Below are 17,509 nucleotides of genomic sequence, written 5' to 3'. Positions count from 1 at the left end.
TGGGACGTAGAGAGGAGGTGGAGGAGATGTGCCCTGTTAACTCCTGAGGACAGCCTTGCTGCAAGCTCTGCTGCTTTGGGCAGTACTCCTTTCCCATTGAGGAAGGAGAAGAATGGCCAGCGATGAAAGAAGAAAGTAAATGAGTGAGACTTTCTCCTTGTTACTGGAAATGGGATTGACCTGCTTCTCCTTTTTGTAGTACAGCTGAGACTGCATAAAAGGAAAACTGAGGATTACAAAAAGACAGAGCTTGTATTTTTATTTTTTTTCCTTTTTATTTATTTATTTATTTATTTTCCTCAGTCCCTGAAAAAATAAGCAATGCTCAGTTTTACCTCCATACAGCAAAATCTTGTCCCACATAAAGCAAGCTTTGGGGATACCTGTGCATTAGGCTTATTCACTAAAAACCCTTTTACAATGTTTCTAACAATAGACAGACATATAATCAGTGGGCTATACACACAGGTAAAGAGTGTCCCTGCATATGTTTTGTAGTACTAAAGCATTTGTTTTAAGGTTTATATCTGGAAACTTTTTTTTTTATTATTTTATTAGTAATAGCAATATTGTTTAGGCCTGTGTCTTTACTCAAAATTTTAATGGAAAACATTATAAAACACATTTTGATAAAAATCTGAAGGAAGATGGGGCAAGAGAAAGAATTCCTGCTCTAACACTGAGAAGGGCTAATCCCCTATCAGAATCAAACAAATGTGAAATTTTCTATGAAAGGGAGTGAGTGGGAGAGGGAATGAAATTTCTGTTTAGAAAAAGCCTTGGCATTTTCTAATGAATTTGTCAAACCTTCCCACATCATCTCATGCTGCATCTGTTTGTTTCTTGAGACCCAGAAGCCTTGAAAATCCTGGAAGGAAAGTCTCAAGCCCCCCAGCAAGCCCATGTGGCCACAGGTCATAGTCTTCCTGTTGCATTTTATCCGTCAGAAGACAGAAAAAATCAACACGTTTCTGGTAAATGTTCTGATCTTGACAAATCTGAACTTCCTGATGGCTAAGAGTTCCAGTGGGAAGTATCCTGTCACCTCTAATGATGAGGCCGTACTCATTTTGGGACTCTCTGAGGGCTGATGAGTTTGTTGAAATAACAGGATGGAAATTACCTGTGAAGCTGGGTAGTGAGTTAGCCACCGTTCGATGTGGACAGCATACCATCCAGGTGTCAGGCACCTCTTCTGGAGAGTCCTTATCTCTGAGGGTGCCCAGTGGCCTGACGTTATGACTTCATAAAAATTGAATTTCAGGGCAGCAGGGTCCTCGTGGGATCGCTGATGCTAATGGGAGATATTTAGGCACATGTCACAGTGACCCTGAAGATTAAGCCATGATCAAAGAGAAAAAGAGGAACAAATCGCTCTGGTACTTCTAACTCACACGAAGATGGAAAACATGTCTCCTAATGGCCTCCTTTCCAATACACCCTGTAACTCTCCTCTCAAGTGGCCATGACCAGCCTGCCCTTAGCCCAGAATTTGCAATGTGCTGAGGGATGAAGGCTGTGGCTGCCCCACTCTGCACCTCTGTCTGCCTCATGCTGGAGCCCCGGGCACAAGCAGAGCTGGGGAGGCAAGCTCTGCCAAAGCAGACGCAATGTTTTACTACTCTGCATCTCGCTTTGGCATTCGTAAAGGTGCAAATGAGATATTTAAAATGGAGCAAGTTGCAGCTCTAAGCCATGTTTTATTTCTTGTAGAACTCTTGATAACAGTATCAGAAACGGTGTACTTTATGCTTATGGTAAGATTATTCATTTGTGTCCTTTTAAACATGGCATTTAGTATTTCTGTCATTTGTATAACTACATGCTTAAGTGACTCTTTAAAAAACAGCATACAGACTTGCTTATGGAGAGGTGTGGACTCAGTAAAAGGCATGAAAGAGCCTCCTAGAGTTTCCTAGGAAAACTGACAGACTTTCTTTTGTTTCCAAGGAGAGAAAAACATAAACAAAAACAAAACAATAACAAACCCAACTCCACAGACACAGCTCATTTTAACTCCTTGGAAACTTTAGAAGGCATTGCATACATTTGTACACTACTGCATGTTGCTCGGCCTGGAAACTGGAGGGCTGGATGAGGTGCCAGATTCTCAGCATAAAAAGCTCTGATTTTCTAGCTAGGCCATGCTTTTTTTCCCCAGTGCATCTCCCTGGGTAAGGAGCATCGCTTTTCCTCCATGCAGTGTCAACTGTAATTGAGATTAAACTGTTTGTTTACAGCTAGTGGCAGCTCTGTGCTGAGAAGTTTCATCATTTATGACACTGGTGTCACAGGTGCCAACTGCAAAAGATGGCATTCAGCATCCTTCCACTTCTACACAGTGCAAACACTTTGCAATAAATCCCATTCTTTCTCAAGGACACAAATTCCATCATCCCCTGCTGTTGATTTCACTGTCTGTTTCTTGAAGGCAAGGTCCATACCTGGTACCAGGAGTATGCCCGATCGGATGGGTCAATGAGGATGGTGATGATCTTGGCTTTGGGGATGAGGGAAGCAGCTCGTTTAGGCGCTTCCTCAGAATGGAAATAGTTGGCACTTTTCTCAAAGAGGAGGTTAGTCGTGATGTTGGAAGGAGTGGGGAAGAAATCCATGTACCTGGGAGGCAAAGAAACTAATTAGAACAAGCAGTGTCATAAATGATATGTCTGCATCCCATTTCATTGTAGGTGAAAAGGTGGATTTTCAGCCGTAACTCACAACAAGCAAAATTAAATTTCTCAGCTCACTCCAGGAATGGAATAGGGGGAAGAGAACTTGGCTCTCAGTACTGGTAATAGCTAAAACCTCCATGAAGTCAGGTAATTAGGTTTTTTCTTTGATGGATGGGATTTTTGCTAATAAGTTCAGTGTCAGAGGGAGATCTCACCAGTTTGGAGTGAGTTCAGTTTTAACTGCAGAAAAAAAATGGGCAAAGCTTCAAAATGTCAACTATTTAATTTTAACATTGTTGGAATATTTCATCTTGGAATTGACAAGTCTTTTCTCTTAGACATTTTCAGGAAGCAAGATTTTAATTTTGTCTTTGAACGGTCTTTTCCATTCAAAATTGATTGGAAGTAAAAATGTATAATATAGGAAGTTCAATCAAAAGTGTGAAGAATTCAGATGAAGCGAAAAGTAAAATTGTTTTGGAGGCATTTTTTGGTCCCTTTAGTTTGGCTGAGCACTCTGTGAGCTTCCAGTTTTGGTGTGGCTATCTGTTTTTGTGTACTTTCTGTGGAAGTAAAGTATGTGGGACCTCACCCTGTGCACACAACCCTACTAACCTCTGAGCCTACAGGCCAGTCTCAGCGAAATGTGGCAGAAGGGGTCTCGGCAAAGCCAGCCTCTTCCTCTATGTTGTGTGCACAGGGCTGCAGAGGAGAACCCCCATCACCACCATGGAAGAGAGAAGTACCTTGATGGAAGCTTGCACTCTCACAGCGTTTTTGTGGAAGAAAGGCTGGTTCATGAGGCTCCCTGCTGCCCCAGCCACTGCCACACTGGTGGGACAAGCCCTGCTCTCCCAGCCCTGCTCCTCCTGCGCCTTTTCCTCCTTGTGTAGTACACCATATACTCCATGGTTGCTATCTGCAAGCTCTTTCTTTACGCAGTATGAAAAATAAATGAGAAGCATTTCTTTCTCCTCCTTTTTCATGACACCTTGAAAAAGATTAATCTGTTTCTACATAGTGTGATGTTTGTCTTGTATTTCAGTTTTCATACAAAGATGAAGAGTGCCATTCCCTGGGGAAACAAAAGCCCTACAAAATGTTTTTCTTAAGCAAAAATAGTTAAAGCAATGTTTAAAATTGTAATAGGAGTATCAGATGAAATTCTTTATGGAGGGCGTTTTTTTTTCTCATGAGAAGCCGACCCTTATTTCATGAAAAGCACCGTTTGAAGAAAAGGAGTGTAATTCAGCCCCTTCAAAATTGATACAGCTATGAAAAGACAGAGATGCTATTCATTATTAAGACAGACATTGTAACTGAGCTTGCTATTGTATTCATTTCTGGAAAAAAAAAAAAAAAAAGAATTTGTGACTGTAATATCTAAACAAAATTAAGGACTTGATTAAATGTCCCATCATTACAAATTAGTTTCTTATTCTCTCTGATAATGCCAAGCATAACAAATTCATCAGTAATTATGTAGATGTCATACATGCTTCTGTAATTGTTTCATTGTGTTTTAAAGTGTATTAATAATGGACACTTTTTTTTTTTTTTTTTTTTTTTCTTATTCTTCTTACCAGTCAATACCCTTGTGATAGTTGTTTCCATTGAAGAACTGAACTTCTTCAAAAGTTTTTGGACTAGGGAGATTACTGATAATGGAAGGATGCATCAGAAGAAATAAATAAAGTGCTGTTGTTCCTACAACACAAAAAATAGCATTAAGGAACAGAAAAAAACTTCATTGACTTTTTTTTTTTTTTTTTTCATTTAAGAAAGTACTTCTAAATCAATTCACACTGAAATATACAGGAAAATTAGAAAGATTACCTTTTTATAAGAAAATTTCCTATTGATGGAAAGCACAAGGTGTTTTTAGAGAGAGTGAAGAGCATGTGCAGATTTCTTCTGTGCTCATTAAATTTTTCCCATTTCCAGACTCTGAATTCTACTCTCTGGGGCAAGCATGATACTGCTGGTGCTGACTTTGCTTGCATGCTTACCTATTTATTTATCCAGTGATAGAATTTGGGCTGGTTTGCTTTTAAATTATTTACATGCACAAATATTTCAAAAGTACTAATCGTGGAATTATATTTCTGTTGCTCCCAGAACCACACTTCTGTCCTCTGTGTATTTTTCCTGGGTTTCCTGGTGTTGTTGAGGAATAAAAACTTGTTCAAGTCTTCCAAGTGACATTGTGTATTTTGTCTATATTGTCTATCTGCCAACAAACCTGTATGTAATAAGTGTGCTTTAAAATTCCAGTAACAATAACTTTTTGTTGTTATTTGTTTGTTAAAAAATAACTGAAAATGTTATATGTAGTTAAATGAAATTTCAGGAAAATGTGTCTTTCAAACTGCTCTTCAATGATTTTATGCTACACAAGCTATCATTGGACTATGAATCAAGACCTGCTGTCTCTTTGTCACTGTCACAGAATTTCTATATAATCTTGGATTAGTCATTTATTTCCCTGCCTCAACATCCACTTTCTGCAATACGTCAACAACAGTGATAGCTACCTTGGGAGTGGGAATATGTGGCTTAATTTAAATAATGCCCTGAGACCCCCAGAGGCCTGAAAGGTGGTAAATGTGTTGACTGTCAATTAGGGTCTCAAACGGTGGGGACGTAATTTGTCAAGTAACTTAATAACAAACTTAACTTAGGGCACCCTGACAGCATGTTTCTTTATGGTGGAAGTTCGCATTGCTTTCTCCTGTGTTGTCCTGCGGTGGGCTGAATCCAGAATAGCTGTATACAGCTATCACGTTTCCAGCTTTCACTCCCCAAGGCTTGTGTCAGCTGGCTTTGAAAGTGCAAAAGTACTTTGAAGCCACCAACCACATGGTGCAATTCTGTGTGTTATTCTTATCTACGGCTGCCCTTCAGCAGTTGGCGTGCAAGGTAGGTGTATGCACAGGCTGCTCATTGCTGGGACAGGGCTGCCAGAATTGCTACGTCCTCAGGGGTTCCAGGATTTCAGCACCTTCACTGACAGCAAGAGCCAGCCCTGGAAAGCATCGGAGCACCAAGCCAGCACAGTCTCAGCTTTCATTACTTCTTACCTGTTTTCTGGGGTCCAATCACAAGAAATTTGGGTAGGTGGTCACATGTTTTGTCCCTGGACCAAATATCCCTGTGTCGTTTATCATCACATGGATTCTGAAGGTGAAAAAAGACATCTGTGTACATCATGCCAGGGATGTCCTAAATGTTTTGTATGCATGTGAGACTTTGTAGGATCTATACCTTATGCACTAACACCAGTGCATTACACAAAATAGTAAAATTCCATATTTCCACATAAGAGTTTATTCCTGCCAAATATTGAGGTCACTGGTAGAGATCCATAGAAGCCCTCCCATTGTGGCAGGTACTTGAGCATTCAGGTACACCAAGCCCCTTAATATCTTCCAGGACTGATCCTTACAGGGGTCCCAAAGAAGTCAGTAAAGCTAAACAGCTTTGCAAATACTGGAAGGGAAGGATCCATGTCAAAATCCACACCCTCTGTGACTACTGCATTTCCTTCTCTCTGTTAGTCCAGCCATTTTCATGAACTTGTAGTCTATAGGCATGTAGGTATGCAGGCATGTGGTCCCTTTGACTAAAATTGAATGTATATATAATGGTTTTGCATGACTGAGGATTAAGTTCAGTCATTAGTGGGGAAAAAAAAAAAAAAAAAAGATTAACACATTGATTTAATCAAGTTTTCATTTGACGTTAGAATGGAAACCTCTGTTTGAATACCTTAAAGGCATTACTTTCAAAAGTGACAAAATGGTTTCAGATACATAGTACTTTTAGTGCCAATTTTAATTTACATAAAAACCCAAAAGGAAGGACGAAATAGAAATGTGGGATATTACTGATCTCCTTATCTTTCTACTACCTGTGAATGCAAAATAAAAATGTGTGAACAAAAGACCCCACAGGAAAGGTTAGGACTGACAGTTCTTTAAAGCAGTTAGTGTATGGATCCTGCTTTTGTATGGTATTGGCTGGTAATAGAAGATACAGTTTGCTAGTGAATAAAGTTAGCAAAATATAATGGAGAAAATCATTAAATGATGTGAATTGCTGCAGCTCCACTAAACTCAATGGGAATATTATCGATTTATACTTCTTTTGCATCTGGGCCAACAATAATAGGGAAATTTTTTGCTCCTTTGTACCAGTGTAAGCCTGAAATAACTGCATGGATCTCCATGGTGTCACTCTGGATTCAAGCCTGCATAGCTAAAAGCACAGTGTGGCACATCATATTCTGAATAAGAGAAGAGCCAGACATGTACAACAATGATTAGGAAATTACAGTGCCGAGATTACAAGCAGCACTATCGTGCATTTACAGCAGAGATAGAAAATAGCCACTGGTGGGCTGTGCAGAAACCCTTCTCCTTTCTTAAAATAGCAGCTATTCTGCAGCGCTGACTGCTCTGCCATCCCTTCTCCTTGCTGCTTTAGTGAAGGGGGTCCGGGTGGTGTGAAATCCTTGCAGCTGCAGTGATGCAACACTGGTGACTCCCCATCAATGGACGCAAGAGTTCTGCGTTGTTTGCCCTGGGGTAGCACTTGCTACGGGCTGCCTGTGTTCATCTTGCTGGTAGCGTGCCATGATTAGTTAACACAGTGTGATGCATCAGAAAAGCTACAGAAGGAAGGGGAGTCAAGAAGAGAGGAGGGGAGGAAAGCTTTCTCTCAAGTGTAAGGCAGTTAGTTGTTTTTAAATGTGCCTGATTTGGAGCAAGAGTAAGCTAACCCATTTCTATTTGAAAGAAGTGGTCTTTCAAGAGAATTTAAATAACCTAAAAAGGCATACTGGAAGAAATAACACATTTTAATGTGAAGCAGGCTTCTTAATTTAAGTGTTTTTTGTTTTTTTTTTTTTTTTTTTGGTTTGTTTGTTTGTTTGTTTGTTTTTTCCAGGAAGATCCTTATTCCAACAAACAGTGCAATCGGAGGTAGGAAGAGGCTATGACACTACCTGCCAAAGAGGGTCCGTCTGCTCAGGGAAGAGCTCAAAGTACTTGTGTGCCAGCTGGAGGGGGGGCAGTGTCTGCAGTTTCAGGTTTGTCGAGCTCTTCACAAAGCTGGCTAGGTTCGCAAAGGTGTATAGCCCCAGGCGGTCGTTCCCATAATTAGACAAATGGGTCATGAAGATGCTGATCTGGGAGAGAAGAGAAACCTTTCAGTCACAGGACATCAGGGGACAGCAGCATCTGCCTGGAAGGGCAGTCATGGGGCTCTCAGGATCTTGGCCAATCCCTATTTCCCCCACTCAAAAACAATAAAAGAAGAGGAGAGGGTTGAACTGGTCCTATTTGCTAATCTGTCTGCCAGCTTCAAGCCTAGACTTTGCCATATGTGCACCATGCCTTTAAATTCCCCCTTCTCATCTCAGGGGATGGTATTCACTCATGGGCTCTCCACAGACGGGCATTCAGGAGATGCATTAGGAGATTCTTTATTCTTCTGGTTTTATTTCTTTTGACAAACCACACAGAAATAGTTTCTTGCATGGCCCTGTTTGCTTCCTTATCCCTGCACTATGGGGTATGAGTTTATGCCACATGCTCGGATTTGTGGGGGGCAGCACTGTGTTGCTTCCCAGAGCACCAGCCTTGCTCCTCAGATGGGCAGGCAAGGATTAATTCCAGAGCTGCTATTTACAGGATTAATACAAAAATCTGACTATTATGCTGTCTCCTCCAAATTCAGGGTTGACCAGTTTGTTTAAAATGGAAGATAAAAAAAATCTGAAATATAAAACTTTCAAGCCTTTATGGAGGATGATATCTCAGCTGAATATCAGTGTCATTGATTTCTCCTCAAAGGCAATAAAACTTCTGTCTTTTTACCAGTCTTATTATGGTTCTCCTTTACATGAAGAACTTTATGTCTGCTGCTTTGTAGATCTCATCATATCTTTCTGAGGGATAAAGAGAAGAATTTGTAAGAATAATGTGCAGAATATATTTCCCACTATTTTCTTTAGACGAGGTGATCAAACTCAGTTTCAGCATTGCAAAGGTCTGTTTTACCTGTAGGTTGTCATTATTTAGCTTTCTGCAGATGCTGTAAAACAGGCTGTTGTTATTTGTCTGTTTTGCTCAGTGCATTGGCCTCAGATAGGATGCATAGTGAAAGTGGAATTTAGTTATACTGTTATGGAGATATCACATCACAGCGATAACTGAAGTATATATATATATGTACCTATATTTCCAGCAACAGCTCTGAAGCTGACAATCAATAATATCCAGAAAGTAAGTACTAATTAATGTGACTACAGCAATTAAAAAAAGGCACGTCAGGCAGTGAGCTTCTTAACAACGCCATGCTTCAAGGAGTCTTTAATGTGAAGTAAAAAACTAGAATTTTAATGACAAGTACAGCAAGCTCCAGAATACAGTGGTGAGGCATTTAGGATTTTGCCATTGTACCTTAATGCAGGAATTTTGGGAAAAGTGAAATAAAGCCTTGTGCATTCAGTGATCACTCTTGGTAATGCATCCAGAGTCCGTAAGAGTTTTGCTTTTCCCATAGTGTTGTGCAGCTGCTGCAGCTGCAAATTTTATAGGGCAGATGAAGAATTTATACAAGCACAACGTCGTCACTGTCCTTACATGTGAAGTCCTCCTTCACATGAAGTTTAAACTATCTTCATATAGTTTATATATTTATGGATGACTTTTATGGAAATGCCCTTTCATAGAACTCCTGAAGCCTGAGAACAAAACATGGCCTGAGCCAGGTATAACCTAGCATAACCTAGCATAACCTGCATAACCTAGCCAGGATGTAAGTCTGCAGACAGGGATGGGTGGTTGCATCTTTTGGAATTTTTTAGGTTCTGAAGCACCTGAATATGAAGAGGTTAGTCATCAGCAGTGTGGACTCCTGTTTCACAAGTAAAGTGCTTGCTTTACAGCTGGATATCTATGGCCAGGTGAGTCTCCTCTTGCATGATCAGGAAGGGGAACTGACAGCACAGCTGAGGGCTGTTGGCAGCGGGTGTGAGCTTATAAAGTGCAGGAGAGAAGGTTCCAGCCAGTTTCCAGGGTGGCAGTGGGGGGTTTTGGTTATCAGCAGACTCAGTGTGCGCTCAGGTCAGTGGACTTTTTGTCTCTGGAGTGAAGTTGGGAGTAGTTTGAGTAGTGTCTTGCACATGACTTAGGCAGGGTCAAGGGTTTTTAGGCTGTGTTTTTTCTTTTGAGGTCTGAAGCACAAACTAGGCATGCTGGAGATGCCAAAGTGTATGGGCTGTATTGGCACCCAGGTCTCTGAGTTTGTCCTGGATTTGTGTGTCTCAGCGGGGTGGTGGCTGGGCACCCCAGCAGCTGAACTGCTGGGAGGTGGTAGGCCTCAAAACTAGGGTTGTCCTGCTTAAACTGGCTGCTAAGTGCCCAGGTGCCTCTCAGGAGGGCTGTTACCAGTAATCCATTTGGATGGTCCACCTGATTGCTAAGAGCTTTCTGAAACAAACCACTGGTACCACCTGAAGATTAAGCTCACCCTTCAGTATGTGGCTGCTTGGCAGTTGTGGGCTTGAGTGCTGTGGACAAAAATACTGTGTCTGTAGTGCACCATGCTGTTCTGCTTTTCAGAATAACCACATAACAAAAAGCCACAAGCTTTCCACTCTCACCATCTTGTTCTGCCACCCTGGTGGTACTTTAAGTGTCAGCTCACAATGTTTAAAAACATGTCCATTAGTTTGTTAGATTATTTATGAGGCTTTTAGTACTTCTATAAGGTGAAGATGGATGGAGCTTAGGAGAAATTGTCCCTTATGGCCCATCTGCAGTGTGTTTGCACTGTGCCTATTTTATTCCACACAAGGTAATTTATTCTTTTATTCTGTTCTGAGCCTCCTTTGAGCAAAGATTGGCAACTATACAAGATTTTTTTTTATCTGCCTTACTTGGTGGATTTCAATGCCTATGTATTTTATGAGTGAAAAAGTTTAACAAAAATTAATATTAAAATTGTTTTAGACTTTATGCATGTCCATATGTTGTACCCAAGAACCTTATAAATAAGGTAACTTTCTTATTTTCTTCGGGTTTCCAGTCTACTGGCCTTTTTTGAATATGTCTCCCCTCCAAGAATTCATGCAAACCCTTTCAGATTTAGAGTTCAGCTCCTAAAAATGTGTTAAGTGCTTCCTACGAACTATTTAGAAATGATGAGAAGGAAAACACTTGTAGGAAATCTTGATAGAGAAGATCATCTTGTCTCTAAGTGTTTTCCATTCTTTGTTAAGTATCAAAGCACCTGTCAATGACAACATTATTGTAGCAATTTAATATTATTGCAGCAAATAACATAGGCACATAAATCTACTTGCTCTTTTTGCTTATTTACACTTGAATTTGGACATGACTTTTTATGTAAAAATGTACTTACTGGGGATAGATATTAGATATTTCAAGAGTTTCATTAGGCTTCACTCCAGTCCAAAAGAGCCAGTTGATCGCTCTTTATAGACTCAAAGGATCTTAGCTCTCAAATTATTTGCTCCTTTGATCTTGTTTAAAGTGAAGAAAGCAAATGTGATGTTTTATACACCGATAAAACTGTCTAATTCTTTGCCATCTGCTTCCAAATCTTTTGAGAGAAAAGATTTGATGGGTTTTAACTGTTCATGTTTAGAGCATGGATGGAGACGAGTCTGTTTTCCTGCTGATGCTTCAATATATAGCCTAGAAATGTGCTGAGCAAGCATAATGTTGCTGCATGCCTTGGGGCTGGCACTATGATGCACAACATGGCTGCACTGCTTTGCTGTGCTGTTTTGATCAACACAGAAGGGAATCAGCCTCATGGGCAGGAATGAGGAAACCACTGAAAACCAATGAACGTCCCTTCCTGTAGTGCTGCAAGCAAAATTGGGGAATAAAGGAGAGAAGACCATGTTTCTATACTTCCTGAGACAAAATGCAAGATACAACACAGCCTGACAATAACTAGCAGCCAGCACTTTGTCAAGGTGGGGTAATGCTTTTAGGAGGTAGGCAGGATGCTGCTTGTGCAGCAGTACAGTACAAAGGCAATCAATGGCTTCAGATTCCTGAGGCTACAGAAAGGGCCCTGTGTGAACTGCATTTCTCTTAGGGTTAAGCTAGTATAAGCAATGTGTGTTAATAAATGTGCAGAGAGATGCTGAACACAATCCCCTACTATTAGTATACAGTCTATAGTCAAAGAGATATGCGAAACAGGGTTGGTTGTGAGTCACTTTGCTGATGATTTTGCCTTGCCAAGGAGCTAGAACACAGACACTTTGTAGGAGAACAGTGTTCAGACAATGCTGCAGTTCATATGGATGCAGTATCTCATTAGCTTTGGCAATTCCCCTCTCCCTCTGTAACTGATCAGTAATATTTAGAGGGCTAAAGGGGAGAGAATGCTGAAGGTAGGCAGGAAAATTTTTGCTTTTTTCTTTCTGCCATTCACCCTCTGATCCTGATCTCACTTGCTGTTCTCTCTCATACTCCATAATTCATTTTTTCTCAAAATCACTTTGCCTCCTCTTTAGTCAGGCCCTTTTGTTACAGAAACATTCATTTTATTTTTTTTAATCCCCCGTTTTATTGTATGCAGATAAGAAACATCTACACCTTTTTAGCTGAAAGCTATGACTTTCAAAGACTTGTATAGAAATTGGGAATTTGGGGACTTACATTTTGGTGGTGACAAAACTGAGGCATGAAGGGATGGTATCATTTGCAGAGAATTAATCAGTATGCTAATGGAAGATTAGGAAAAGGAAACCAGATAACCTTTGATTCACCTCCATACCTGCTGGACAGAAAGACAAGCATTGTCGCTTCTGAAGAAGAGAATTGATGTTAAGTTCAATTTGAATGGGTAGATTTCTCTGTATAAAGGAATTTTACCCATCTAGTGACAAATACCTGGAGTCAGCGTTATAAAGTCAATGGGATTTCTCTTCTTAAGCCTGCTCCTCATTTAGGGAGATGAGTTAACATGAAGTCCTTTCCCTGTAGAGCAACAGATCTTTAAGGGCTGAAGTCATTGGCACGTACTGCCCTATGTATTTTTATGTAAATATGTTTATGCAAAATATTCAATCTTTAATCCTGCTTTTTGTTGCTCAGCACTGCAACTGTTCAAATCAGTGCAGGTGGCCCCATCAGAGTGGCTGGAGCTGGCACAGTATGTGTTGCCTCAGTGGCCATGGGATACTGCAGTGGGGCTGGTACCCTGTGTGGGGTGAGACATTCAGCACTTCCAGGAGTATCTTATTTATACCTATATTACATGGGAATGAAGGGAGAGATGTAGCCCACCACCTGGAAGTTCCAATTTTACTATTGTAACAGGCTTTTTTTTCCTCCTTGTTTCTTTTGCCTACTCTGTTAACATTTCAAATAGGTGCACAATTGTCTGTAACTTTTATCTTCTCTACAAGAAAGAGGTGAGAGGACAACAGCGGTCCTAAATTTCTCAGATCAGTTGTGCAGTTAATGTCATTCTGGTAGGTAAATCATATTTTTTTCCATTAGTTTGGATGGACAGAGGCGGAAGGATTTTTTACATCTCTATCTGACAGGATCCAACAGAAGTTACATCCTACATCTGTATATTTACCAGCCTCTCTGCTTGTAAGTCATAATATTTGGTTAGCGTGTTATTAACAAACCTGAACTGTTGTGACCCAAGACAGCTGAGTATGCAAACAGCTCCTCCGGAGCAGAGAAGCTGTCAGCAGCTCCCCAAGCAGCAGGGCTGGGGCGGCTGCTCCGGCAGGGAACAGGCAGCTCCTGCCGTATTTCAAAGCATGGTCAGATGATGACCCATATTTCTTCCCTTTGAGAGCTTGCCAGGCTAATTAAAAAGACAACACCCCCCAAGCAGAGGGTAATTAATGCAGGGTGCAAACTTCTGGGGCTAGTGAGATGGAAGTGAAAGGGGGCTGGGGGCTTCATGTACAGCTGGATTTGGCAGGCGAGGCTTTCCATAGTGACTCATCCAACACTGGCCACTGGTGTGTGATGCCCAGCATCCTTCCCTGCAGCAGGCTTCTCTGGGCCTTCTCCTGCTGCACTAGGGCACTCTGGCAGGGTCAGGTCTAGAAATGTGTAGTGGATAATCCTGGGGCCCCTTGGTGTCTGGCTGATGGGAGGTGCTGGCATGGTATGTTAAAGAAATAAGGATAAGCAAGCAGCATGGGAAGGGGCTCCTGCTACCTGTAAAAATCTGGCTCTTCCTTATGTATCTATGTAAATGTAAAATAATATCTGGGTTTGCTAGTATGGTAAAAGGTTTGTTTCCAAAATTATTGGAATATCAACCTTTGCTTTAGCTACTTGTAGTAGAAACTGCATTCTCTGCTCAGTTAACTCCATTTCTCCAGAAGCACAGCCCCATGTACCTATTCAAGAATAATATGGATGTTTATTTCCTTCAGTAAGTGCAAAACTCAGCATAGCCTTAACTAAAAGGAGTCACAACTATGTTATAACATACCTGATTAACATGCATAGACTGTTTTTTTTGTTAATTTTAGCTGTTGCTTTGTTTAGTAATATGGAGAATGAGAACAGTTGTCAAAGAACCCAATAGAAACATTTTGTAAGGCTAATGAAGTCTTACCAATATGCATGCTCACAGTAATATCGTGTTATGTATTTGAATTGCTGGGTAAAATCTTCCAGATTATACCGCAGGGTATAATGATGATTAGATCTAGAAATTGTACCTTTTAGCTCTCCATTACAATGTGCATTTGCTAAGCACTGTGTGGTTAAGCGCTGTCTCCTAAAACATCAGAGGAAGGTCTGTTTACTATAGTGTACTTGGACATGGGAATTGGTGTTTCTACAACTGTAGATATGACCTCAGGTATACTGGTAACTGTGCGGCTTTGACTACACAATTCTGCCACCTCAGCTTGTGTTCAGACTTGTCTCCAAGCTCCTTGGTTGTGACTCTGTGTTATTGCAATGCCAGAAAAAATTCAGTATCTCATCGGGGAAACTACTGCAGAGCTCACATCTTTGTCCTGCTTTCCTGCCAGCAGGTTTTTGGGCAAAGGTTGGCTGCCTATCTCTAGAGGGCACTAGTCTACTCTAAAACAGCAATATTTATTTCCTTTTTTTGGGGGGAGGATCATTCCCGAGAACTGCAGACCACTGTAGAACCTGCGGCGTGGACATGGTTTTAAAGAGAAGTTGGCAAAAAACAAGCTGAACTCTAGTGGGATTTTTAGCCTGTCTGGGTGATCCAGATCATGCTACCAGCAGTCAGGTAGCTGTGAAAATCCCATTAGCTACATTTTCAGGGGCTTCAATTCCTTTGCATGTGACGTCAGGAACACAAATATACTGAATATTAGAGAGTGAACTGACTTCCTAAAACAGAGCCCTATTGCTTTTGAGTTCCATCCTCTGTGTGCTTGCATTTGTTTACTACAGGATTTTGTTCACATGCAACTTTGAGTGCAGGAATGTCTGGTGCTTCACTTCAAAGCTGTATCTTTAGTAGACTGAGGGTAAATCCCACCCTCAGCTAGTGTAAATCCAGCATGACTGAAATGTGCAGCTATGTTATTTGTATAGGAAATGATATTAAATAAAGTTGCTTCCTGTGTGTATCCCAGAAGCTTTGTGTTCCATAGCTGACAATGTCATTGCTATCTTAGCTAATTAAAAATTATGAAATTATCACAAAGCTTCTGGATTCTGCTTGCAAATAACATGCCTGCGTACAAGAACAGAAATTCCTGGGAAAAGAGCTGTTAGTGCTCCAGTGTCCAGCTGAAGTGTACCCCACCAACCTCCCTGGTATAGCATAGCGGGAATCAAATACTGGCTGATACCTTCACATTGATATTTTAAACTGTGCCTAGCTGACAATCTCCTGTTGGCAGGGAAAGTCGATGACAAAAGTTATTTATAAATAATGTGCTCTACCTCATCCTATCTCACCCAAAAAAAAAAAAAAAAAAAAAAAAAGCAGAAGCAATCTTACATGTAGTCCCTTCCTCCAGGTCATCCCCCTGCACTGCCCCTTTGCTAGCAAGCCCAGGCACAGAGGCAGGTCTCACACAAGTATCCTCCCTCCTCTAAGAGGAAATTGTTTTGCTCTTAGTTTAACAGCCTTTTCTCTTGCTTCTGCACCTCTTAAATGAAATTTAGTGAGAAGGAAGGAGTGAATTCATGCAAAATAAGTGAGGGTTATAGTTCAGCGTTGCACATGTTGGGAAATGTATGGTGCAAGCATCCCATTATTGTAGAAAGTTGGTAGCATATTTACTGCTCTTCTGTTCCTCTTGCATGAATATTTCCCAGAAAAAAATGAATTTTGCTATTCTTTTTCCATTGCGCTTGGAAAATGCTATACAGTTGCTCTAAGAACAAACTCTCATAATTGGATCTAGATGGCAGCATGTTGTATTTCTGAATGTGTAAATGGCATGTCATGGCTGAGAAATGCAAAACTGTCAAGTGTCCATTTACTAATACCAAGTAGCTCTATGCTAGGCTGACCACAGAAATACCTCTTTCAATTTCAAGTGTTCAATGTATTTCACATCCTGACAGCCTCCTATTACAAATTGCAGACTTTTCTTGTACCTTATGAGCCAGAGCCCCATTCACTGATAATGAATCCCAGAATGCTTGGGCCCTTAATGCAGCTGTTTGTACAATAGCACAAAAAGGAAGCTAGAGCTGAGATTTTTGTGTTGACAAAGCACTAATTTTAATAATGACAAATTGTTTCACTAGAATTCAGCACTATTCATATTCATGACCCTCCTGCTACTAAGTGAAGTCATCTATATGCCTGAAAATCGCCTTTTTTACTTTTACTCTTCCCACTCCGCACATCTTTTTATATTCTAGCATTTTTGACAGGATAATCAAATATTTTCCAAATATGATATCTCTGAAGAAAGCAGCAAAAGCAGTGTTTGGAAAAAAACATCTTTGACTTTGATTGAAGGGGAAACAAAAATGTTGAATGGCATTATTTCCTGTGTATAGATACTTTACAGTGGTTGTACTCCACCCAAAGTGCTCCCAGTGCTGGGAGGGGAAGCCATTGTTGATCACCAGTGTTACAGGGCTTTGAGAGAATGATACCAATGCTGTAGCATCTCTTATTCTAATGTCCTTTACACAAAAAGCAAAATTGTCTTTTACCTGGGAAAGCTTTCTACTTTTCTATTATTTAGTGGGCATGATTATACATAAATTCTTTATTATTGACAGAAAACTCCTGTGTGTTGTTCCTTTCCCTGTGTGAATAAAGTTGCTATTATTCTTTCTTATTTTTTTTCTAGTATCTATCCAAGTGTCACTTCTTAAAGGTTAATCATGACCACATTTCAATATAGCAAGTTTCCCTTGTTATATACATCTTTGATATGCCTGATGCCTCTGGCCCTAGATGAAGAAAACTAGGTGGTTCCACTCCATTAATTAGATTATTATTTTTTTTTAAATCTTGTAATTATCTTTTTACTACTTTTAAGGGTGTACACTCAGCCTGGAGGAAAAAAAAAAAGGCTGCTGTTGACTTTATGCTATCAGTGTAAAGCTGCATTAAGGTGGAAAACTTAAATGGATTTTTTATGTCTGTTCATTCAGCACACTTGGATAAGTGGTCAGTAGCACATCTAATTGTGGGCAAAGCTCAATGGATTCTGCACAAACACCATGCTGCAAGTTGCACCTGTGGGCCCTTTGAAGTCTTTGCAAAATCTAGAACAATTCAATCCTGTTATTAAAAAAAAAAAAAAAAAAAAAAAAAAGAAAAATAATTGTTATGTGAAAGTCATG

The 17,509-nt window shown here is 40.4% G+C and overlaps 1 protein-coding gene across 2 annotated transcripts in view; it reads right to left on the bottom strand.

The window, feature by feature from the left end:
• Positions 1-17,509, bottom strand: part of NDST4 (N-deacetylase and N-sulfotransferase 4) — a 107,647-nt gene that overhangs the window by 11,546 nt on the left and 78,592 nt on the right. For both annotated transcript variants that reach the window (XM_032186058.1, XM_032186057.1), the window contains exons 7-11: positions 7,681-7,863; positions 5,756-5,852; positions 4,259-4,382; positions 2,445-2,619; positions 1,124-1,294 (exon numbers count right to left, since the gene is read on the bottom strand). In XM_032186058.1, coding sequence (XP_032041949.1) covers positions 1,124-1,294; positions 2,445-2,619; positions 4,259-4,382; positions 5,756-5,852; positions 7,681-7,863 — 750 coding nt within the window. The remainder of the gene's footprint in view (positions 1-1,123; positions 1,295-2,444; positions 2,620-4,258; positions 4,383-5,755; positions 5,853-7,680; positions 7,864-17,509) is intronic.

This window comes from Aythya fuligula, chromosome 4 (genome assembly GCF_009819795.1).
Source record: "Aythya fuligula isolate bAytFul2 chromosome 4, bAytFul2.pri, whole genome shotgun sequence".
NCBI lineage: Eukaryota > Metazoa > Chordata > Aves > Anseriformes > Anatidae > Aythya > Aythya fuligula.
This window is presented reverse-complemented; position numbering and strand designations above follow the sequence as displayed.